The 26,443-nt window shown below is 43.8% G+C and overlaps 1 protein-coding gene and 1 long non-coding RNA gene across 2 annotated transcripts; both read right to left on the bottom strand.

Annotated features, from left to right (window-relative positions):
- Positions 1-1,325: 1,325 nt before the first annotated feature.
- On the bottom strand, positions 1,326-2,261 carry LOC146853855 (olfactory receptor 5AP2-like). The gene has a single exon (XM_085650417.1). It carries the CDS (start codon positions 2,259-2,261, stop codon positions 1,326-1,328), a length of 936 nt encoding a protein of 311 aa, XP_085506543.1.
- A 19,982-nt stretch (positions 2,262-22,243) lies between these two features.
- LOC146853854 (uncharacterized) lies at positions 22,244-26,152 on the bottom strand. The gene is made up of 4 exons (XR_014980724.1): positions 26,080-26,152; positions 25,660-25,757; positions 25,285-25,392; positions 22,244-22,625 (listed from the first exon to the last, which is right to left on the bottom strand). It is a non-coding gene; the product is annotated as an uncharacterized LOC146853854 (long non-coding RNA).
- Positions 26,153-26,443: the final 291 nt, after the last annotated feature.

Raw genomic sequence — 26,443 nt, 5'->3', positions numbered from 1 at the left:
ATGGGAACAGGGTCAAGACTGATTTGCATATGGCCATGTCTGAACTGGGGTGGGGTGGTGAGCAAAATAACGATGGATTAAACCCAAATCTGTGACTGGGGGTGAATGTTTTGCCAATGTGCAACATTCCGTCCATCATCTTGTGTGTTTTGCTGTTCGCCCTATGTGGGAAGGGTATGCCCAGATGTGGGTCCCGTGCTCACTACGCCACTGGAGTCAAGCTATCCTGGCTGAAGAGGGGTGAAACCCCGAAACCGGTCCTAGGATGCTTGATTCCGGTCCAGGGAAGACATGGCTTGGCAGTTCGGGCTGGACTGTTCCCATGAGGCACAGGGTCAAGACTGATTTGTATATGGCCATGTCTGAACTGGGGTGGTGAGCAAAATAACGATGGATTAAACCCAGATCTGTGACTGGGGGTGAATGTTTTGCCAATGTGCAACATTCCGTCCATCATCTTGTGTGTTTTGCCATTTGCTTGCAGCTGCATTTTTGTCAGCCTGAGTTCCTCTCTGTACCAACTCGCCTGTGGCCAGGCTCTTGCAGGTGAGTTGTGCTTGAGAGGAGCCAGTATGTCAGGGCAAGCAGTAATCCAGCTGTTGAGGTTCTTAATGGCTTTCAGTAGGTTGATGGTGTTCTTGGGCCAGTGTACAGACAGGGCAGAAGCCCATTTCTCTTCTGTGAGGATTTTCTGACAGCAGTGGGCAGTTCTGGTGGTTGTAGGTCTATGGTGGTGTGGTATGAGTATCCTGAAACTGACGAGGAGATGGTATGTCCAGGTCATAGTTAGGCCCTCAGTCTCTCTCGGTCTCAGTTCTACAGAGTGAATCCTGAGGATAGGTGAGATGACATCAGACTTTGGATGCCTCACTATACACATGTTAATCTGGTTAATGCTAGGGTAACACTATAGAATGAATCATCAATAATCTACAGTTTATGCATACACAATATTCTCCACATCTTACTGCCACTTTTAACAGAAGAGAAGGTATTTACAACATAGATCGATTTTAATGCACAAAAATACATACCTCTGTTTTCTTATTTAGGAAAGCAATTGGATTCTGGAGATAAGGGCCTCTTTTCATTTGATTTGGCATCACACTGGTACAGAAATGGTATTCTCGAAGGCACTCTTGATTAATGCTATCAATAGGGTACATACTGCTATGGGCAACTACAACTGATGTGGTGTTTCCAGATCTCAGTTTAATGGGTGTGGGTCGGTATATGGTGAAACTGTGTAGATTACGGGCAGGGGTTGTGGGCAGAAGCACAGCCTAGGCCATTATCTGGACATATGCTACACTATTTATCAGTGCCTATTTTTTATGTAGTTGCTTTGTTAGTTTTAGAAGTGCATTTTTGACTTCTTCATTTCTCATGCTGTATATTATGGGGTTCAACATAGGAACCACCATAGTGAAGAAAACAGAAGCCACTTGGTCCTGTTCCATGTGGTAACTGGAGCTTGGCCTGAGATACATGAATAGGACAGGAATGTACAACAAAGTCACACAGACAAAGTGAGAGACACAGGTAGAGAAGGCCCTCCGCCTCCCTTCTACAGAGCGAATCCTGAGGATTGTGGAGATGATAAATGTGTAGGAAATGAGGACGATAACCATGGAACCCACTTCAACAGCACCAGCCACTATGAAAATCAAAATCTCATTGATGCTTGTGTCAGTGCAGGAAAGCTTGAACAGAGGAGGGTAATCACAGTAAAATTGAGAGATCTTGTTAGGTCCACAGAAGTGCAGCCTGGAAAGGCAGCTAATGTGTATCACAGAGTTCAGAAAGCCAAGGCTGTATGCCACGACTATAAGCTGGGTGCAGGTTTGTGTAGTCATGATGACAGGGTAAAGCAAGGGTCTGCATATGGCGTTGAATCGGTCATAAGCCATCACAGAAAGAAGAAGCCCACCGGAACTTGAAAACCCTCCAAAGAAAAACAACTGTGTTAAACAGGCATTGAAGGAGAACACTTTAGTTTCCGATAAGAGATTAGCCAACATGTTAGGAGTGATGGCCGAGGAGTGACAGAGGTCCACTACAGAAAGGCTGCCTAGAAAGATATACATAGGGGTATGCAGTCGAGGTGCAAATGTGATTAATGCTATAATGCCAATATTGCCCAGGACAGTGGTTATGAATATCAAAGTGAAGACTATGAAGAGCAGAACCTCTAACAATGAGTCATCGGTGAGCCCTAGAAGAATAAACTGGGTGATGGAGGTCCAGTTCCTTCCTTGCATTTAACTTCAAGCTACCTGTAAGAGAAGATGAGATTGTCAATTATTTGATCAAATACATTTCTGTTAATTATGATTTATTGTTTTCACGTAGTTTTGTGATCCACAATGTAGTGATATAATAATTTATTTTCAACGTGTACTCATTGAGTAAAGAAGTCCACCCACTACTCATGTAATCAGCAGCACTACATGTCATTGAGGAGCGCCCTCGTCATGCCTAGGCTGAAGGCCAGAGCCATGTGTCTGATGTCACCTGCACAGTGCAGTAATCCCAAGCAAATTCAAGCTGAGCTCATGAATGCATAACATCTGTCAATATTTAGTTGTGTTCCAACAAATGAAAGGCTACACATTATTGGATTTTATGAAGGATTAAAAGTATTACATGATGGTAAACCAATAAGATGAGTTTCCCTCAATCATGGGGTCAAGCACCAACTATTTTAAAGTATGTAAATTGATATTAAATAAAGTTCAACAATCTCTACTCCTGTGAATAAGCCTAATATTTTTCCTCAATAGGAATGTTAATGTGCTTGCTTATAGACCTTCTTCTGTAGTGAAGATTGCTATCTATATACGTACAATGCTAAGTTAGCACAACCGCGTTAGATGTTAGAAAGCCATCTTGCCGCTTTTGCTGCTTTTGCACACGACACTGTAGTTACATGTTATTAATTGAGAAAAGCTTGCTCGACTTTGCTTCACATGAGAACTGTCTGTTGTTCACATCCCAAACAGTGAGCAGCGACCTTGGTCTGCACATCGTGTAAAGAAACAGTCTAGGTCGCTAGACGGTGCTTGTTGTTGGGTTCAGGTTGATCGGCCCACTATTTAGCCAAAACACGCACGCAGCTGCAAATACCTGAAAGTCGGGTGCTTTTAATATTGCAGTGTTACATGTTTTTCATTACATTCGGAAGAAGAGCTTTCCCAGGAGCAGAGCCTAGCTGATCCTGTGATGTGATCTCACTGAGCTGATCTTTACGGTATGGGGTTCCCCATTCAAGCCTAGAGACCTTTTACTAGTGTAATAATAATATTAGTTTGCTAGCGAAAGGAAGGTGGCTGAGATCCACTGTCATTTTAGTATGATTACTCCTTTCATTTTCTATGGTATTGCAACTATGCTGATGGTTTTGATTTTAATCATTTGTCTGCTTATGTTAGCCAAAGTACTGAATCTTAGGACACGAGGTTTATAAAATAAACTCTTTAAACTTTACCGTGTCTCTGTTTATTCTGTTGTGGACTGATATGAGAATAATTACGAACAGGTATTTCTGATTCCCACCATTCCTGAGAAATACACTAAGTCGCTTGTTCTGGGTTGTCTATACATTGGGACCGCCGAGATAAACCTGGTCGGATAAGGGGTTCTGGGTTCTGAGGTGAGTTTTTGGTACACCGCAATTCACTGAGGTCCTGGTTTCCTGTGCATAGTTCTGTGAATAAGCAGAATCCCTGCAACACTTCCTAGGTATTCTTTCAACGCAGTGGAGAGGTGTGGTGTAGTGGCCAGGGCAGCTGACTTCGGAACACAGGGCTACGGTTCGATCCCTGGCTCGTGTGGCAGATCAGCTCAGCACCATGTGACTCTGGGCAATAGCTCACTTAATTTCCACAACGGCCCCCAGCACCTTGAGACCAGTAACGGTGAATAGTTTGTGCTTTACGAATTTACATTTACAGCTCAAGTTATTAAACTTTCTTATGTTTTCCATGACAAACCCTCTAAGATAAAGCCCAATTTTCATTATGACATTTAATTAGAACATTAAAAGCCCTGCATTGAATGCTCTATTATAGAATATGAGTGGAGGGGTTATTTTGCTGGGGACGGCTCTGAAATTGCAAAATGTGGACAGGTGTGTTCTTATGCAAATTGCTGTTGGTGCAGTCATGGATAAACACATATATGCATGTTCTTTACAGGGACTTTAATTAAGGAGTCATTTATACTTATGAGGACGAGGAGAATTCCGGTCCAGTTTACCCTCTCCTCCGATATATTGCAGTGTAAATAGGTGTCTACTGTTGCACACTAAATCAACAGACTCATGATAGGGGTATTGGTGTCATCACTTGTGAGTGTGTTCTCTTAGGAGCAAGTGCCCTTACCCTCCCAAAGGTGCATGCTTCATCAATGGTCTTGCTTCTCATTGGTCTTGTGCTAAAATGCCCAATTGGCCTCACAAAATGGTGGTTTGCCGGAGGTCTTTTTAATTGCCAAGGAGGACTGGAAAAGTAAGCGTGTTCCAGTAAGTGAGTGAAAATATTGGAGAAAAATGTGAATTAAAATCAACTATAGAATTGGTAGGGCTATCCATTTAAAAGGGGTCCCAATATATGTTGAGTTAAAAACAGCGTGATAAACTGCTGGACATAATGATCCAAATCTCTCGGATGCGAAGATGTGCTATACAGGGTAAGATCAAGTGAGTGTATATGGGTCTTACCTACTGGTCAACATGTTTCATGCCTTAATGTGTTGTGATACGATCAAGTGGCATTTCTTCAGGACCTAAATTGTTGCAAAACTAAACTTCTTACAAGCAGGAAACCTAGATTGTATCTGGGTTTCCTCACCCTGTGGATGGTGTAAAAATCCAACCAAAATACAAACGAAAGTAAACACTCATGTAGCTATGTGTATGTGCACATAAAAACAGTGACCCTCCAAATTGTAGCTAAGTTCCCCTTGGGAAACAAGGACTTAACTCACGCTATGCAGGCATTGGAGCTTAGTGAGTCATCAGTATACAAACCTACCCTCATCATCAGATCTTCAGACTCACTGAGCTCAGCTACAGATTTTTAAAAGAGAACCATAGAGTAATGGAAATTGAATTGTGTGTGATTCCAACCGGTGATGGGTTCCAGGCTTCTTTCAACTCCCTGGTCAATCTTTGCACAGTCTTGGGATCGTTGCCATGAATTGCAGATCATATTGCTAGCAACTGGAAAGTTAGGTTGTTAAAATTTCAGGCAACTGGCTGGCCAACATTCTAAATGCTTCAGTTGTTGGTTGATATTTGTTTCTAAGGTGACCCAGGGATAGACAAAATCTGGCAACCTATGTGCTTCAGTTATAAAAATGCCTGTGCCTTGATGTGCTTTGCAATAGAGAACTCACTGTAATCCACTAGATCCCAGATTTACTAAGGACCCAAGTCATCGCAATCCTTATCTGGGATTTACTAATCCATCCAAAGCCCCTTTCTGTAGGGGTGGGTGGAATTTGCGAAATTAACTTTTAACGAAAATGCTAAAAATCTCCGCAAACACGCTGGAAATATCGCGAAGACGCGGAAGTTATTTTCCCGCCTGTTCGCGGTATTTTTTGCGTGATTGCGGGTCGCCAACTTACCCATGCGGTTGCTTACAGGCGCGGCCATCTTTTTTTCACTTGTCCCGCCCTCTCGCGATGCTTACTTCCTGTTCCGGGTCGCGCACTGCATGTTTGCGCCCGTTCGCGGTAGATATTTCCTGTTAGCGACCACTTTTACTTGATCGCGTTGCTTTTTGCTTGCTCGAGGAGAAAATATCACGCGAACTTGCGCACGTGGTCGCAATGGGCGCGGCCATCTTGTTTTTCACTCTAATGCATGGTTCTGGGGCCTGATTTTCAATCCTCTCCAAATCTTTTCAATCCTTTGTTTCAACCCACTTTTTTTTTATCTTTCTTATTTATTATTTCTCTTACTATTTTCCAGCTTCTATATTTTTGGTTTTTGTCTCCTTTTTTTGTTTTTTAGCTACTTTTTCTCTTTCTATTGCCTGCTATTATTTATTTCCTTTACTTCTTTAATTTTATTACCTTTTATTACCCCAGAACAAGGGTAGGGCTGGTCGCCGTCGCACCCAGAGCCGCGACCACCTACCTTGCGGAAGGCGGCGCCCACAAGGGGTGCAGGCACGGGCCTTATTTGGGGAGGTGGAGTTGGCTGCACTAATTTTCTTTGTGCAGCGCCACCTCCCCTCAACCCTGGCAGCAGGTGGCAGGCCTGGGTCTGGGTACGGCCTCCGGGAGCGTCGGCAGCGGTGGGGGAAGGTGCGCCGGGCAGTGTCGCGCTTCTCTGGGGTCTCTGGATGCACCGGTGGTCCGACATCCTGGACCGTGAGCAGGACCTGCTGGACCTGCTAGGAGTGGAGGTCCCGGGGCTTGGTGAGTACCTATTTAATTATTACTACTTTGTGTCTGTTCTTCTGCTCTGTGTTATATATTGCGAATATCTTTTTTTTCTTCCAACCAGCTAGAATGTTGCTGCTTACATTCCAGGTTAATTACGTTTAAAAGTCTTCTGTGATTTTTTATGACACAGGTGCTCTTCTGCGCTACTACTGATCTTACTTGTTTGCCACTTTGCGTTTGCGCTCGCTGAGCGTGATTCTGTATGAGTTTATTTTAGAGAAATTAAGTTACGTAATGCTACAGTGACTCTAGTCCACACCTTACTTTGTCCTGTCACTAATAGATAGGGGCGGATTGATACTTAGGTTTAGGTACTTTGTAAGTATGAGTTTCTAATTTGTTAGTGGTATGCGTGATGCCCCCTCAGTTACGTGACGTGCTGCTAGTACGGCAGTCTTTATTAGAACCTTTTCTAGTTTGTTCAATGAGTGGTGGTAATTGGCTTAGCACTAACAGAACATCAGCATCAATCAATCAACCCAAAATTTGGTGTATACAAAAAATGTAGTCATGTGTCCTCCATTTGACCATATGCATTGTTGAGGAATAAAAGAAGTGGAAATGCATACTTAATGTACAATTGCCATGCCTGGAATAGGTGGGCTAGGCTGGGTGGTACGTCGTACTTAGGCTTAGTTGTAACTTAGTATTCTGGAATCAGAATGGAAGACTAGATTACTGTTGATAAATAGTAACTTAAGTAGTTGATCCGCGAATCCCCCAATACTACTTGTTGACCAGATGAGATCGGTCAATTTAGTTATTGCAATTGTTGTTTACATAAGTGTTTTTTGACCGTTGTTGAAAAATATTGTATTTGTTTGACACCACCCATCAATGTTTGTCTCTTTCTTATATCTTCCCTGTTCATCAGCACCCAGGGGCAGACAGACAGGGAGTGGGGGTTCGGCGGGACAACAGTCCGAACAGCACCAGGAGGACACCAATGAGGGCTCCTCTGCTGGCCCCAGTAAGTCTTCTTGTTTTTAATAATATTTCTTATTCCATAACTTTTACTGCACCATATTTTTCACGAACTATTGTTTCAGTTTCCAAATGCTATTTTTTTACCAACAATTATCCTTCGATCTGTACGGTTTCAAAAATCTTATCCCTGCCTCTGCTATGATGAATCTCAGTACTACTACTACTAATACTATCAGTCTGTCTGTACTGTAGTAGCTAGTCTTGCCCAGTTGTCCAGTGCCACTCTTTATGTGAAAGGTTGTAATACAAAACTCATATTCACCAGTCGCTCTAGCCATTGAGTCCAATCCTTTGGGTCGTCGTCTTGTACTACTTCTAGTCTTATTGATCTTGAGTCTTTGTTAATCTTGAGGCTTTGAAAATTCACAGCAACAAAAGCCCAACCAGATTTATTACTATTTTGATATGATAGCCTATAGGACATACTGCTACTGTTGTAGGGATCTTGCACATACATAGACCTTTGCACAAGAAAATAGGATGTTGGTGATGGTAGGTTGGACCTTCCTCACACACCTCCATCAGAAATTCAGCACCCACCACAATTCCACTGCTCGACTATAGTACTGTCTTGTCATAACTATTAGGTCTCCAAACCCTCCCCCCAAGATACCCAACAAGTACACAACCCAGAACATAACACACCCAACCTCTCAGTCGTGGAAGCAATGCACATGCACACCCTTACTTTAATTTGCTCACTCGTGTAAGTTAGTCCACACCAAATACCACCAAGTCTATGTAAGTTCAAAATGTTTATTTTGAATTGAGAAGCTCTGTACATTGTTTTATTATAAAATGCAGCACCAACCGGAAAATCAATAACATTGAAACAATAAACATTGTTACACTTATACAGTTGGGAATTAAATCATGATAACTGTTAGACCTGGCATCTTTGGCGTGGTTACCCCTGACTTTTTGCCTCTACCTCCTGTATTTTTGATGCTATGCTGGATTTCGTTTTTGCTGGTTTAGATGCTTTGGGCACTTTGCCACTGCTGATCAGTGTCAAAGTGCAAGTGCTCCCTTGGTAAATTGTTGTATTGATTGGTTATCCATGATTGGGATATTTGTTTCAACTGTTAGCCCCTAGTAAAGTGCACTGCGTGTGCCAGGGCTGGTGATTCAAATGCTACTAGTGGGCTGCAGCACTGATTGTGCCACCCACAGGAGTAGCGCTAAAATGATGTCTTAGGCCTGCTTGCAGTGCCTATGTGCAGTCCAGGACTGCCATGTCGACCTGGCCAGTGCACCCACTGACCAGGCCTTATCCTTCCCTTTCTGTACATGTCAGGCATCCCTATGGTGGCCCTAGGTACCCCCCTGGGCTGGGTGCAGTGTATCTGAAAGGTAGGGCATGTACTGAGGTGTGTAACATGCCCTGGTAGTGAATTACAGCCATTTTCGTTTTTCACTGCTGAGAGGCTATCTTGCCCATAGGATAGAATGGGGAAGGCTGTTTACATGCCTATCTTCCCATAAGGGCAAGATAGAAAATCCAAGTTTGGTATCTCTGTGTTCAGAATTTAATTATACATCTTTTTAGCAAGATGGTTTTTAAATTCACTGTGTGAGAATAGCACTTTTTAGAAAGTAGCTATTCTCCTGTTTAACCTTCCTGTGTGCCTGTGTGCTGGTTGGCTGACTGGTGTCAGGTGATGTGCTAGGTGGCTCCAGGAGCCTGGATGAGTCAGCAGCAGGGTGAATAGGGAGATCTGCTTTAGATGGGTGGGAGGAGTAGTCCCTGGGTCTGAATAGGGCTGCCCCTGACAAACACAAAGCTGGCTCCACCCCCTGCTGGCCAGGCTGAGGACTCTGCCTCTGCTGGCACAAAGAAGGCTCCACCTCCTGCTGAGCGTCTAACGACCCTGCCCCTCACTCTGAAAGGAACCAGGTGCTCCAGAGCAGAGCACACCCAGGAACCGGTTTGAGCAGGGGAATCCCCCCACTGAAACACAAGAGACAAAGACTTGGAGGGGTATAAGAAGAGGACCCCAGACACCTAAAACTTTAGATCACTTTGGAACTAAGAAGAAACCTCTGCCAAGGAGAAAGCTGGAAGAAACTGAAGAGGAGAAGACTGCCTGCTTGCTGTTTTGCTTTGCTGCCAAGGAGAGGGGAAGGACTTTGCTGTGTCCCCTTCTTTTGATTCTGATCTCCAAGGGCCTGAGAAGAGCTGGCTCCCTGTTAAGAAGTCCCAGGAACAAAAGGAATTCACCACCAGCTCCCCTGGAACTCTGCTGAGAGAGTTCTGACCTGCCTTGGAGTGCTTGCCCAGTCTTGGGGCTTCAGGAGGTCGTTTTGCTGTGTTGAGGGAGCTGGGAAGCAGAAGCGTGAACAAGAGTGACTGGTACCCAGCGCATCATCCGATTGCGTGTCGCAAGACGAGAGTGCGTGGAAAATTTCATCGCGGCACCATCGCAACACGCAGGGTCTCCGCATCGCCGAGTGCGTCGAGCATCGTCCCGAAGCGTGAAGCTTCCTGCCATTGCGAGGGTTGTCGCAGAACCAGTTTGCGGGCCGCACCACTGCCGGTGCGTGAAAAGTCTCCAATCGCTGCGTGCGTCGACGCAGAGTCCCGTTCCGTGGCGCATCGAGAGTTACGGCGCCGGAAGGCAACGCATCGCACCACATCGAAGAGTGTCGCATCGAACCTGTGCGTGAAGCTTCCCCCTAAGAAACCTACGCAACGAAAGCCAAAGGTATCGCATCCTCCCCCTACAGATCGGAGCCGGCGCATCCACCTCTGCTGCGTGAAGCAGGGCTGCTGCAAAGCCTCCCCAGGATCTCAGGAGCATCGCATCGCCTTGGCCATCTTCCTTGTTACAGCTTTTGGGAACCTTATCGCAACTACAGGTACTGTTGGGCACGAAAGTGTCGCATTTTGTGCATTGAGAGTCGCATTGTGCAGGACACTGACTTTGACATCCTGGAGTACTTTCTGCAAACTCTTGAACTATCCTTAAAGTAACCTTTTTGAATTATATGTTGGTTTGTCTGTAATATTTGGTCTTGTGAAGTTTTTAGTAAAGATACATTATTTTTCTAAAACTGGTGTGGAGTAAATCTGTGGTGTTTTCACTGTGTTACTGTGAGTGTTGTTACAAATACTTTACACATTGCCTTTGATAGCCTAGACTGCTCAGGCTAAGCTACCTAGAGGGTGAGCAGGGGTTATCTTAACAGTGTATCCCCCTTTCCCTGACTAGAAGCAAGGGTCCCTACTTGGACAGTGGTACCTACCCTGCCAACTAGAGACCCCCAGATCTAACATTGGTGGTCAGCGGTGAGGATTGAACTTGTATTTGTACTTGACCCACAGTAATTGGTGTACATCACTGGTTTAAGTGCAGACCAATAGACAACCACATACTATATTTTTTCTATTTTTGAGTAACTCTTCAAGAGCATCATGTCTCAGGTGGCAACAAGCGAGAAGGCAGAATTGGAGTTTTCCATTGCGGATTTATATTCATACAAAGTTGAAGATCTCAAGCAATTCTGCAAAGACCGTGGTTGCTCTTTTAAAAGCGGAGCTAGAAAAGATGTGCTACAAAGAGTCCTGAAGGCCTGGTGGGAGGCCCAAGAGGAAAGTGATGCAAATGAAGAGGAGTGTTTTGTTCCCCAAGATCTGCCTGTGGGCAGACCAGTCTCAAGGGCTAGCAGCTCCCATTCCAGTAGGGGGCTCACGCCAGAGGAGCTGGAGGAGAATCAAAGGGTGAGAAACCATGAAATGGAAATGATGAAAATGAAAATGAAGCAATTGGAAGTAGAGAAGGACAAGGCGGCGGAGGAGAGCAAGAATGCCCGTGCCTTGGAAGAGAAGAAATTGCTTCTGGCTCATGAAGTGAGCATGAGAGAACTGGACATCAAGGCCAAGCAGGTGGAGTCCGGTTCAAATGGTGGCAGCGCACAGCCAGTGCAGGGGGGTAAAGTATATATCCCCAAAGATTTAGTACAAAATTACAATAGGAGTGAGGATATCTATGCCTGGTTCACATCGTATGAAATTGCATTGAGGATGAATGGGGTGCCTGAACAGCATTGGGGGGCGGGCCTGTGGAAACATTTTGAGGCTTCTGGGAGGAGTGCTCTAGAGCCCTTAGAATTGGCAGGTGCCATGACCTATCCCAATATGAAGGAGGCCCTATGTCTCAGGTATGGACTTACTCCAGAGCAGTATAGACTGCAGTTTAGAAATTCCAAGAAGAAAGAGTCTGAGACTTGGATGGAGTGTGTGAATCTGTACTCGCGGGCACTGGAAGGTTGGATGAAGGGCAGCAAGGTAACTGATTATAAGGGGTTGTTACATTTAATTAGTTGGGAGCACTTGAGTAGTCTATGTGTTCCAGAGCTGCGCCAGCATCTTTTAGATAGCAAGTTGACGGACCCCATTGAGCTTGCTAAGGAGGCGGACCGCTGGACCAGTACCAGGGTCCACAGAGGAATTGTGGGTACCGTTGCCAAAGGTGGGCAGGGTCCCCAGCAGAAGAGTGGGGGGGACAAGGGTAACCAAAAGGAGTTCTCACAAGGGCCCCAAAATAGTTCCCAGGGTAACCAGTCCCAGCCCCCCAAGTCCAAACCCAAACCAACCTGGCCCCCTAAGGGCAGGCCGGATAACAAGGGTCCCATTAAGTGTTATCACTGTCAGGAATTGGGTCACAAGTCTCCTGTGTGTCCCCAGAAATCCCAGGCACCCACTGGTGCTCCAACACCGGGTATAGCTAGTGTAGCTTTTGGGGGGGATTTAATTTCTAGTGATTTGGAGGGTTTAGCAGTTATGTCCCTTGTCTCTTTAGGAGACACAGAGATGGTCCAGGAAACCCCTGTCCCTGATAACACTAAGAAGTACAGGCAGTGGGTGACCATCAATGGGAGGAGGGTGGAGGCTCTCAGGGACACTGGAGCCAGTGTGACTACGGTCAGGTGTCAGTGGGTCCCTGAGGAGCTGATCATTCCAGACGTACTTCACCCAGTAGTGTCCGCTGACAACTCTGTGCGCCTTTGCAAGGTAGCACATGTTCCCTTTGAGTGGGGGGGGGTCTCAGGTCCTCTCAAAGTTGTTGTGAGTCCATCCATGCCAGTAGACTGTCTGCTAGGTAATGACCTGGAGAGTTCCCCGTGGAAGGAGGTGGAACGCCAGGCTCATTTGGAGATGTTGGGTTTGCCTGAGTGGGTCTGTGTGACCACCCGGTCCCTGGCAGCCAGACAGGGTTGTGAAGCAGACCTGGAGCCTGAAACAGTGGCCCAGGTCCCTGCCAGAAAGAGGAAGGGCAGGGGGCGTGGTGCGTCCACCCCCGCTGTTCCCACGGTCCAGGAAGGAGCAGAACCTACGGGGGATGCCCTGGAGCCTACAGGGGAACAGGTCGCTGAGCTGGGAGACATACCTGAGCTGACCCATTGGCAGCAAGAGGGTGGTCCCTCCAGAGAGGAGTTCTGCCGTGCGCAGAAGACATGCCCTACTCTTGAAGGTCTGCGGCACCAGGCTGCAGACCAGGCAGCAGGTGCTGATCCGAAGAACTTTTTTCTCTACTGGGAGAATGACTTGTTGTACAGCGAGCCTAGGTTTGCTGAGCCCAGTGGATCAAGTACCCTGGTGGTACCTGCAGGGTTCAGAGACTTCCTACTGGGTCTGGCTCACGACGTGCCGCTTGCAGGACATCTCGGGCAGGACAAGACCCGACAAAGGCTTGCCACCCACTTTTACTGGCCCGGGATGAAGACGGACGTCGCTTCCTTTTGTAAATCATGCCAGACTTGCCAGGCAAGTGGCAAGGCTGGAGGAAAATGCAAAGGCCCTCTCCAGCCTTTCCCGGTAGTGAGCACCCCTTTCGAGCGGGTGGGAATAGATATTGTGGGGCCACTGGACCCCAGGACCGCCTTAGGCAACAGGTTCATCCTGGTCCTGGTGGATCATGCCACCCGGTACCCGGAGGCTATCCCTCTCAGGACAACCACAGCCCCGGTGGTGGGCCGTGCGTTGATGGGGATCTTTTCCCGTGTGGGTTTCCCCAAAGAGGTGGTATCTGACCGGGGTACCAACTTCATCTCCAGGTATATGAAGTCTCTGTGGGAGGAGTGTGGGGTAACCTATAAGTTCACCACTCCTTACCACCCTCAAGGAAATGGGTTGGTTGAAAGGTTCAACCGGACCCTGAAAGGCATGATCATGGGGCTGACAGAGCCCATGAGACGGAAGTGGGACGTCTTTTTGCCATGCCTATTATTTGCCTACAGGGAGGTACCACAAAAGTCTCTAGGGTTCAGTCCCTTTGAGCTTTTGTACGGGCACCCTGTTAGAGGACCTCTCAGTCTGGTGAAGGAGGGTTGGGAGAAATCCCCGGGGAAAACCCCTCAGGATGTGTTCAGCTATGTGCTGGCCATCCGCAACCAGACACAGCGCTTCCGGGCCCTCGCTCAGGCGAACCTGGAAGCCAGCCAGGATGAGATGAAGAGGTGGTATGACCAGCATACCACTCTGATGGAATTTCAACCTGGGCAGATGGTGTGGGTGATGGCGCCAGTGGAGCCTTGCGCGCTCCAGGACAAGTGGACTGGGCCATATGAGGTGGTGGAGCGCAAGAGTGAGGTGACCTACCTGGTCAACTTGCGATCTCCCAGGAACCCCATGAGGGTCCTACACGTGAACCGCCTCAAACCCCATTTTGAGAGGTCTGAAATAACAATGCTACTGGCTACAGATGCAGGGATGGAGGAGGATAGCGATCCTCTTCCTGACCTCCTGGCAGCTAAGGAGCAAGATGGGTCAGTGGATGGAGTGGTCCTCTCGCCCACCCTGACCCCAGAACAGCAGAGGGACTGTCGCCATGTGTTGGGTCAGTTTGCATCTCTGTTCTCCCTGACCCCCGGTATCACCAACTGGTGTGTCCATGACGTGGACACGGGAGATAGCATGCCTGTGAAACAGAAGTTTTACCGGGTGGCTGACAAGGTCAGGGCCAGCATCAAGAAGGAGGTTTCTAAGATGTTGGAGCTAGGGGTGATTGAGCCCTCCAGCAGCCCCTGGGCTAGCCCAGTGGTACTTGTACCGAAAGCTGCTGCACCAGGTGCCACTCCAGAACTTAGGTTTTGTGTGGACTACCGTGGGCTCAATGCTGTCACGAAGACTGACGCACACCCCATCCCCAGAGCTGATGAGCTCGTGGATCGGTTGGGAGCTGCCAACTACCTCAGTACGTTTGATTTAACTTCTGGGTACTGGCAGATTGCCTTAACTGATGGGGCCAAGGAGAGGTCTGCGTTTTCAACGCCAGAGGGGCACTTCCAGTTCCGTGTCATGCCCTTTGGGTTGAAAAACGCCCCTGCCACATTCCAGAGACTGGTCAACCAGGTACTGTCCGGGCTGGAGCAATTCAGCGCCGCATATCTGGATGACATTGCTGTGTTCAGCTCCACTTGGGAAGAACACTTGCAACACCTCTGCGCAGTGTTGAAGGCTCTGCATAGTGCAGGCCTCACTATCAAGGCCAGTAAGTGCCAGATAGGGCAGGGTTCGGTGGTGTATTTGGGACACCAGGTAGGAAGCGGCCAGGTGGCGCCCCTACAAGCCAAGATAGATACCATCCGGGCTTGGGAACCCCCCAAAACCCAGACAGCGGTGAGAGCCTTCTTAGGACTCACCGGGTACTATCGCCGTTTTGTCAAGGGGTATGGCACCATTGTGGCTCCCTTGACAGAACTAACTTCCAAGAAGTTACCGAAGAAAGTGATTTGGACCAGTGCCTGCCAAGAAGCTTTTGATGCCCTGAAGGAGGCCATGTGTACAGCACCTGTACTCAAGGCGCCTGACTTCTCCAAGGAATTCATAGTGCAGACAGACGCTTCTGAGCATGGAGTGGGAGCGGTGCTCTCACAACTAAATGATGAGGACTTGGACCAACCGGTAGCTTTCATTAGTAGGAGGCTACTTCCCAGGGAACAGAGGTGGAGTGCGATTGAAAGGGAAGCTTTTGCTGTGGTCTGGGCGCTGAAGAAGCTGAGACCCTACTTGTTTGGGACTCACTTCCGGGTTCAGACGGACCACAGGCCCCTCAGATGGTTGATGCAGATGAGGGGTGAGAATCCTAAGCTGTTGAGGTGGTCCATTTCCCTACAGGGGATGGACTTTACGGTGGAACACCGCCCCGGTACAGAACACGCCAACGCTGATGGTCTGTCCAGGTTTTTCCGCCTTAGCGATGAGAACTCCCAAGAGGGTGGGTAGTTCTCCCCACTTTCAGCTGGAGGGGACACGTGTTAGACCTGGCATCTTTGGCGTGGTTACCCCTGACTTTTTGCCTCTACCTCCTGTATTTTTGATGCTATGCTGGATTTCGTTTTTGCTGGTTTAGATGCTTTGGGCACTTTGCCACTGCTGATCAGTGTCAAAGTGCAAGTGCTCCCTTGGTAAATTGTTGTATTGATTGGTTATCCATGATTGGGATATTTGTTTCACCTGTTAGCCCCTAGTAAAGTGCACTGCGTGTGCCAGGGCTGGTAATTCAAATGCTACTAGTGGGCTGCAGCACTGATTGTGCCACCCACAGGAGTAGCGCTAAAATGATGTCTTAGGCCTGCTTGCAGTGCCTATGTGCAGTCCAGGACTGCCATGTCGACCTGGCCAGTGCACCCACTGACCAGGCCTTATCCTTCCCTTTCTGTACATGTCAGGCATCCCTATGGTGGCCCTAGGTACCCCCCTGGGCTGGGTGCAGTGTATCTGAAAGGTAGGGCATGTACTGAGGTGTGTAACATGCCCTGGTAGTGAATTACAGCCATTTTCGTTTTTCACTGCTGAGAGGCTATCTTGCCCATAGGATAGAATGGGGAAGGCTGTTTACATGCCTATCTTCCCATAAGGGCAAGATAGAAAATCCAAGTTTGGTATCTCTGTGTTCAGAATTTAATTATACATCTTTTTAGCAAGATGGTTTTTAAATTCACTGTGTGAGAATAGCACTTTTTAGAAAGTAGCTATTCTCCTGTTTAACCTTCCTGTGTGCCTGTGTGCTGGTTGGCTGACTGGTGTCAGGTGATGTGCTAGGTGGCTCCAGGAGCCTGGATGAGTCAGCAGCAGGGTGAATAGGGAGATCTGCTTTAGATGGGTGGGAGGAGTAGTCCCTGGGTCTGAATAGGGCTGCCCCTGACAAACACAAAGCTGGCTCCACCCCCTGCTGGCCAGGCTGAGGACTCTGCCTCTGCTGGCACAAAGAAGGCTCCACCTCCTGCTGAGCGTCTAACGACCCTGCCCCTCACTCTGAAAGGAACCAGGTGCTCCAGAGCAGAGCACACCCAGGAACCGGTTTGAGCAGGGGAATCCCCCCACTGAAACACAAGAGACAAAGACTTGGAGGGGTATAAGAAGAGGACCCCAGACACCTAAAACTTTAGATCACTTTGGAACTAAGAAGAAACCTCTGCCAAGGAGAAAGCTGGAAGAAACTGAAGAGGAGAAGACTGCCTGCTTGCTGTTTTGCTTTGCTGCCAAGGAGAGGGGAAGGACTTTGCTGTGTCCCCTTCTTTTGATTCTGATCTCCAAGGGCCTGAGAAGAGCTGGCTCCCTGTTAAGAAGTCCCAGGAACAAAAGGACTTCACCACCAGCTCCCCTGGAACTCTGCTGAGAGAGTTCTGACCTGCCTTGGAGTGCTTGCCCAGTCTTGGGGCTTCAGGAGGTCGTTTTGCTGTGTTGAGGGAGCTGGGAAGCAGAAGCGTGAACAAGAGTGACTGGTACCCAGCGCATCATCCGATTGCGTGTCGCAAGACGAGAGTGCGTGGAAAATTTCATCGCGGCACCATCGCAACACGCAGGGTCTCCGCATCGCCGAGTGCGTCGAGCATCGTCCCGAAGCGTGAAGCTTCCTGCCATTGCGAGGGTTGTCGCAGAACCAGTTTGCGGGCCGCACCACTGCCGGTGCGTGAAAAGTCTCCAATCGCTGCGTGCGTCGACGCAGAGTCCCGTTCCGTGGCGCATCGAGAGTTGCGGCGCCGGAAGGCAACGCTGCGCCACGCATCGCACCACATCGAAGAGTGTCGCATCGAACCTGTGCGTGAAGCTTCCCCCTAAGAAACCTACGCAACGAAAGCCAAAGGTATCGCATCCTCCCCCTACAGATCCGAGCCGGCGCATCCACCTCTGCTGCGTGAAGCAGGGCTGCTGCAAAGCCTCCCCAGGATCTCAGGAGCATCGCATCGCCTTTGCCATCTTCCTTGTTACAGCTTTTGGGAACCTTATCGCAACTACAGGTACTGTTGGGCACGAAAGTGTCGCATTTTGTGCATTGAGAGTCGCATTGTGCAGGACACTGACTTTGACATCCTGGAGTACTTTCTGCAAACTCTTGAACTATCCTTAAAGTAACCTTTTTGAATTATATGTTGGTTTGTCTGTAATATTTGGTCTTGTGAAGTTTTTAGTAAAGATACATTATTTTTCTAAAACTGGTGTGGAGTAAATCTGTGGTGTTTTCACTGTGTTACTGTGAGTGTTGGTACAAATACTTTACACATTGCCTTTGATAGCCTAGACTGCTCAGGCCAAGCTACCTAGAGGGTGAGCAGGGGTTATCTTAACAGTGTATCCCCCTTTCCCTGACTAGAAGCAAGGGTCCCTACTTGGACAGTGGTACCTACCCTGCCAACTAGAGACCCCCAGATCTAACAATAACTGAACAGTGGTGGAAGGCAGCACCACCATCCCCTAGGAATTTAGTTTATATAAATTTATAAATGAAGATGTGAGTGAAGTGACCCCTCACCTTAGGAGAACCTAGTACTGGTAGTTGTTGCATCATTCAGAAGCTCTGCAAAGCTCTGGTTCATAGAAGGGAATCTTCCGTCTGTAATGCGAAAAATGAAATGGTGTGCATTAGTATATTGCAACATGCAAGCATTTCTCAGCCGTGCCAAAAAAGTGTAGCATTTATGGATAAGCAATATGGACTAACAGTACACCAGTACTTCCTAAAAAAGTGGCTTGTTAATGTTTTTGTTGACCGCTTGTACGCAGTGCGTAGACTAGACAGTAGCAGTGTGAGGCAGGTCATGTGGGCTCAAAGGTGTCTTATACAAGAAGCTGCAAGGTAACGTCACATGTGCAAAAATAAAAGACACAAAGGTAAAATGGTAGCATGGCTCGGGCTAATTAAGCAAAGGCTACAATGACCATATATAACTATTAGTGTCTACTCTACTACTACCTGATTTGTACTAGTGATGTATGTTAGTATTAACTCATTTTTAAACCTTGCTACTGATCAATAGGGGGGAGGTGTATATGACGCCTAATAAATGTGTAATGTTTTCTAGGCGCACTACCGACCACCATTGCCGGGGCCAACGAAGGCGACGCGGAGGGCGAGCATGCAGCAGTTGCTGCAGATAGCAACGGAGCGGAAGGGGGGGTGGCAGCACCAGTGGCGTGCGGTGGTAAGTTAGATTCATAATCCTTAACTATTGTTGAACTTGACAGTACACTCACTGCAAGGGTGTACTGTATGTATATGTATACTGTACGGGGAACTACCTTTACAACGCAACTTTTACAACGCTGTGCTATTACAACGCATTTTTTACAACGCTAAAACTTTTACAACGCATGCTTTTACAACGCGTTCCATTATATGGTAAGTACCTTTACAACGCATATACCTTTACAACGCATTTGGTGGTAATGCTTTTACAACGCATGTATTTACAATGCATGTGTTTACAACGCAAGTACTTTTACAACGCATATACTATTACAACGCATTTTTTTTTGCAAAATATTTATCTAAATTTTATTAGTTGGGTAGCATTAAAATTAATACTTGAGTATTTTTTTTTTTTTTTTAATATAGCAATTCTAATTAAAAAAAGGGCAGTAGTTAATAAAAAAATTATTACTTGTGTATTTTTTCTGGTAGAAAAGTTTGGTTGGTTAGCAGTAAAATAAATACTTGAGTATTAAAAATTTTTTAAAAAATGCAATATTTATTTGAAAAAAGTGAGTAGTTTATAAAAATAATAATACTTGAGTATTGTGCCTGGTAGAAAAGTTTGGTTTGTTTGGTGATAAAATAATAGTTTAGTATTTTTAGTTTCTATAGTAGTTTCAAAAAAGTGAGTAGATAATCAAAATATTAATGCATGTGTATTTTATTATGTAGAAATGATTAATACTTGATTTTTTAAAATTTAATACTTGAACATTTAGTTTAGTGTTTTAAAATATAAAAAATAGATACTTAATAAAAACTTAGTTTAAATGTTGAGTATTTATCTACTTAAAAATAAATTTTCTTAAACATTAAAGAGTATATAATATTTAAATATATAGAAAAATGATTGAGTACCTATTTTTAAATACTAGAGTATTTTTATCACATATGAAAAGACAAGAGTATTTATATGTTTAAAAGAAAGTGTCCTTTTATAAATAAATGGAAGTGTATTTTTGATTAATTTATTATATAAATAAATTAATAATATATTTAAAATATTAATATCAACATTAAAAAATATTTACAGTAATAATTATACCAATTTAACAATTTTTAAAATTTAGAAATCAGAAATAACAATTATAACTTACTTTTTGAATTTATTTCCCACGGTTTTCCATTGAAGTCTATGAGCGTGTTTGTCCTTTATTTATTTTGGCAGCCTTAGCATATACAGCCCGCGGAACAAGAAAAGAAGGTACAGAAAGTGAAGTAAGAGGAAGTTTTGAAAGGAAAAGGCAATAGAGCCAAGGTAAGGAACATATTAAGTAATTTTACAGTTATTAAATTACAATATTGGAGATTTAAAAACTTAATTAAAAATAAAGATAGGAAACAAATATTTATTTCACTATTTTATTTGATTTAAAAAACATGAAAAAATTAAACATATTTTAAAATTAATTTTTCAAAGTAAGTTTTATTTTTTAAACAAAATATAAATATTTTATTTACATATATTAACATTTAATTACAGTTGAATGTAAAAAAGTAGTCCGCCATAAATAGAGAAGCACGCGATGACGTAAGGACGTGAGCGTCGACGTAATACGCCATTTTGCAGAGCATCGGAGGAGGAAGCAGCAGGAAGCTGATCTGCGTCCAGGTAGGAAATATTTTCTGTTGATATTATAGATTAAACCTTTTTAAGGGATACATATATAGTAAGGAAAGAATAAGGGGAGGTTGCTGGAAAACTAATAGATGTTTTAAAAGTTGTTAAACATGTCCACATTAATGTCATTAATACATGCCTATGTCGGGTCGCTGAAAGTAAGTTAGTTATTTTAAAAAAGTATGTAACTCTTTCTAAATAAAAAGTTACGGTTTAGACAGTTGATTTCTTTGTTTCCGAAGATAAAGATGTACTGTCGATCTTCATTTCTTGGTAAAAAAATTGTGCGTACTTTAATATTTTGTAAATCTTATTTTGAAATACAAATGACAATTCAGCTGCAATGTGTATTAAGGAATATGGTTTAATTTCTATTTTATAGTTCGGATTGAGTTTTGGTGATTGGTTTTGACGGAATTTAAATTGGATTTTTTCGATAATTTGAAAAATGGCGTACCGATAATGTTAAATGTTTCGAATACTATGGAACAGTAAAATTTTTCAACATTGGTTTAGTTTTGATGAAATGAAGATTTGTTTGAAAAAATGGAAAAAACCCGACTTATTAATTTGAAAAAAATTTTTTAAAAAAAATCTTTGTATGCCAATTGAATCATTGTAATTACTATAATTTTTAGCAAAGCAGGAAAGTAAGCAAATTCATTGTTTTAAAAAGAAAGAATGTTAGAAAGATTTTCGAGGTAGTCAATAGCCACACACAACGAAAACTGTTGTAGAATTGCCAATAGTCTCTCAGACATTTCCCTTGTTTTGACTGTTACTCGTGGGTTTAGACTACCTGCGAGTGTTTGTGCTAATCTCATTTCTTGGAAACTTTGCTCCTTCTTCAAAGTTTCCAAAAATGAGTAGAAGTTCGGATGTGGTTTTCCAATTGTATGATTGAAGGAGTTATGCCACCCCTCAATGGCATTGTTTGTTTTGGCCTCTCCCTCTAAACAACTCGTGTAGCAGTTCCACCACTCCACATGGAATCGTGGCTTCCTCCTGCGACCCGATCTGCTTAGGTGTCCAATCCATGTGTCCTCAAAATAATTTAGAATGGGTGCCAATTTTTCCTCATTACTCGTATAATAAACAGATTCTATAATTGCAGTGTAGTACTCGTCCACACTTTCGGGAGGAACAAAACAAAGTGCAGTTAATTTTTTTAGTTCAAACTGTAATTTGCTATCCCGAGAATATTCTGCAACTAGGGATGTTTTTTGTAGTTTACGCCAAAATGCCTGCGAAAAATGGAAAAAACATCCCTGAATTTGGGTATCCGTGTACGTTTTGGTGATCACATTGATCATGCTCAATTCGAAATCGATTATTATTTTTCGAGGACTTGCAGATGTTTTGCTTTTAATCACTGATAAAAGTTCAGTGTATGTTGCAGAAGTCTTATCAGGTAGCAAACTATACACTAAGGGAATTACACTATTGTTAATCTTAGCATGTATAGTGTAAATTTGAGTGAAAGGATGGGGTGTACTTTTAAACGTCCCATCCATCATCCAAATTTCACTACTTTCTAACTTAGCAAGGTTACGGGGGGTACTAAAAATTAAAATACGTTTCTGAGGGTTTTCGTTGTCATGCAGAAGGAAAGGTTCATCAGAAAAAGAAATAGAAAGATCATGAGGAATTATAATGTCAGAGAATGTATGTGGTGTAGACAATTGAATATTACTTGCCTGCTTTTGTCTCTGAATAATTCTTCTCAAATTGGGTATTATAGGCATGTTGCTAGCAACATGACTAGGGACATGCTGTGCAACCTCCCTTAAAATGGATCCTGTAGAATCATTGGAGGTGCTTGCAATAGCTTTCATCTCATTAATTGTCTCTCTGATTTCTACATCCATTGCAGAGGCAGAGTGGTTATGTTCTGTGGTTTTCACAACCAAATTATCAACAGTAACCGCTCTGCCACTGCAATGGGTAGTGTAGTATTGCACGCACCTCCAATGATTTCTAGTTAAACTTATTCTTTCCTTACTATATATGTATCCACCATGGTTTAACAGATTTTTGCCCTTCCTGGATTTAACGAAGTTGGCTGCTCCAAGGCTAGACATTATCTGAAAAAAGGAGAAAAGATAAAACATTTAGCTTGATATTTATTAATATTTGTAAACAAAACATAACATGTACTCAATCCTTTATTTTGCCTACTGATGCATCTTCATGGAGTAAGAATAGCACATTGTTATCCCTACACTATCCAACACTTACCCTACTGCTGCACCTTCCTGGAGTTAGAATAGTAAATTGATACCCCTACACTATCCAACACTTTCCCTACTGATGCACCTTCCTGGAGTTAGAATAGTAAATTAATACCCCTACACTATCCAACACTTTCACCACTGCAGCTCCTTCATGGAGTTAGAATATTAAATTAATACCCCTACACTATCCCACACTTTCCCTACTGCAGCACCTTCATGGAGTTAGAATAGTAAATTAATACACCTACACTATCCAACACTTACCCTACTGCTGCACCTTCCTGGAGTTAGAATAGTAAATTGATACCCCTACACTATCCCACACTTTCCCTACTGATGCACCTTCCTGGAGTTAGAATAGTAAATTGTTACCCCTACACTATCCAACACTTACCCTACTGATGCACCTTCCTGGAGTTATAATAGTAAATTGATACCCCTACACTATCCAACACTTTCCCTACTGATGCACCTTCCTGGAGTTAGAATAGTAAATTGATACCCCTACACTATCCAACACTTTCCCTACTGATGCACCTTCCTGGAGTTAGAATAGTAAATTAATACCCCTACACCATCACACACTTTCCCTACTGATGCACCTTCCTGGAGTTAGAATAGTAAATTGTTACCCCTACACTATCCAACACTTACCCTACTGATGCACCTTCCTGGAGTTAGAATAGAAAATTGATACCCCTACACTATCCAACACTTTCCCTACTGATGCACCTTCCTGGAGTTAGAATAGTAAATTAATACCCCTACACTATCCAACACTTTCCCTACTGCAGCACCTTCCTGGAGTTAGAATAGTAAATTGATACCCCTACACTATCCCACACTTTCCCTACTGATGCACCTTCCTGGAGTTAGAATAGTAAATTGTTACTCCTACACTATCCAACACTTTCCCTACTGATGCACCTTCCTGGAGTTAGAATAGTAAATTGTTACTCCTACACTATCCAACACTTTCCCTACTGATGCACCTTCCTGGAGTTAGAATAGTAAATTGTTACTCCTACACTATCCAACACTTTCCCTACTGATGCACCTTCCTGGAGTTAGAATAGTAAATTGTTACTCCTACACTATCCAACACTTTCCCTACTGATGCACCTTCCTGGAGTTAGAATAGTAAATTGATACCCCTACACTATCCAACACTTTCCCTACTGATGCACCTTCCTGGAGTTAGATTAGTAAATTAATACCCCTACACCATCACACACTTTCCCTACTGATGCACCTTCCTGGAGTTAGAATAGTAAATTGATACCCCTACACTATCCAACACTTACCCTACTGATGCACCTTCCTGGAGTTAGAATAGAAAATTGATACCCCTACACTATCCCACACTTTCCCTACTGATGCACCTTCCTGGAGTAAGAATAGTAAATTGTTAATCCTACACTATCCAACACTTTCCCTACTGATGCACCTTCCTGGAGTTAGAATAGTAAATTGATACCCCTACACTATCCAACACTTTCCCTACTGATGCACCTTCCTGGAGTTAGAATAGTAAATTGATACCCCTACACTATCCAACACTTTCCCTACTGCAGCACCTTCCTGAAGTTATAATAGTAAATTGATACCCCTACACTATCCCACACTTTCCCTACTGCAGCACCTTCCTGGAGTTAGAATAGTAAATTGATACCCCTACACTGTCCCACACTTTCCCTACTGATGCACCTTCCTGGAGTTAGAATAGTAAATTGATACCCCTACACTATCCCACACTTTCCCTACTGATGCACCTTCCTGGAGTTAGAATAGTAAATTGTTACCCCTACACTATCCAACACATTCCCTACTGCAGCACCTTCCTGGAGATAGAATAGTAAATTGTTACCCCTACACTATCCAACACATTCCCTACTGATGCACCTTCCTGAAGTTAGAATAGTAAATTGATACCCCTACACTATCCAACACTTTCCCTACTGCAGCACCTTCCTGGAGTTAGAATAGTAAATTGATACCCCTACACTATCCCACACTTTCCCTACTGATGCACCTTCCTGAAGTTAGAATAGTAAATTGTTACCCCTACACTATCCAAAACTTTCCCTACTGATGCACCTTCCTGGAGTTAGAATAGTAAATTGTTACCCCTACACTATCCAAAACTTTCCCTACTGCAGCACCTTCCTGGAGTTAGAATAGTAAATTGTTACCCCTACACTATCCAACACTTTCCTTACTGATGCACCTTCCTGGAGTTAGAATAGTAAATTAATACACCTACACTATCCAACACTTACCCTACTGCTGCACCTTCCTGGAGTTAGAATAGTAAATTAATACCCCTACACTATCCAACACTTACGCTACTGTTGCACCCCCTGGAGTTAGAATAGTAAATTAATACCCCTACACTATCCAACACTTACCCAACTGCTGCACCTTCCAGATTTTGGAAAAGTAAATTGTTACCACTACAGCATGGTACATTTTAAAAGTTGTTGCAACTTACAATGTTTGTCTAAATTACCTTTTTTTCCGAATTGGTTTTCTGGCAGACTCCTGTTCAGTGGTATTGCTGAGTCGGTTTGTGTAGACACTTTTGAGGTGATTTGTTGGGGAATGGATAAATAAATGTCTGGAAAAGTGAAAAATGAATAAACTTTGAAAACAGAACGATGGTGATAAATGTGTTTAGTAAAATTATTCCACAAAAATTGCACATGTGATATAAGTTGCTGCACATAACTATTTCCGTAATGAAAAATACATTCTTTAGACATGAAATATAAATCTAAAATTTGAAAATGTAATCATAATTACATTGATTATTTCTTTGAAATTTAGCTATGTGATAGTTAGTCAAATATTTTGAAGGTAAAGAATCCGTGCTGTAAAAAAATACCTTGTTTTTGAGAATTTGCTTTTGTGGATGAGGTGGTAGAGGATGTTTTTCTTTGTTGGCTCAAATTTTTAGTTGTGAGAAAAAAAATCTTTTCTGTTCTGGAAAAAAGGCGAAAAAAAGATAATTAACGGTGGGTAGAAATGTAGTACTTGAGTTTTTTTAAAATTAAACAGACATACAATATAACTAGTACTACATGATACTGTCCTAATTAAAACACATTACTGTAGTAGAAATATAGATATGTACCCCTACCCTACACAAAAATATCACTGATGGTGCTCTTTCCTACAGAAGAAATTGAATATTGTTTCTCAAAACTATCCATTAGTTTTCAAATTAGGTACGATACAGGAGGAATAATTGCAAAAGAAAGGATTTCTAATGTATCGTTATAATAAAATGGGAAAGAAAACATACCTTTTCTAGTAGGTATTTTGTTATCGTGCCTTTATACTGATGTTTGCTGGAGGTTAAAAGGTTTTTGTGAAAAGATGTTCACTGTTGGAGAAAAAAAAAAAAAAAAATTGTTCCTTTGTCAACGTTGGTTATAAAAAGACAATTTTGATTTTTATGCGGTGTGATTGAGTATTAGAAAAAAACACCATTGGCATACATGACTTTATGAAATTTTAATAAATAAATTTTACAAGTAAAACCATGCCACAAAAATAACATTTACCTAAACAATTGAGTTTGTCAGTCGTTTACGTGGTGGGGATGTCCAAATAGGTTCAGCTGCTGTGCAATGTAAAAATCTTCCGATTTTCTGGTTGAGGAAAAT

Source organism: Triturus cristatus, chromosome 4_1 (assembly GCF_964204655.1).
Source record: "Triturus cristatus chromosome 4_1, aTriCri1.1, whole genome shotgun sequence".
Lineage (NCBI taxonomy): Eukaryota > Metazoa > Chordata > Amphibia > Caudata > Salamandridae > Triturus > Triturus cristatus.
This window is presented reverse-complemented; position numbering and strand designations above follow the sequence as displayed.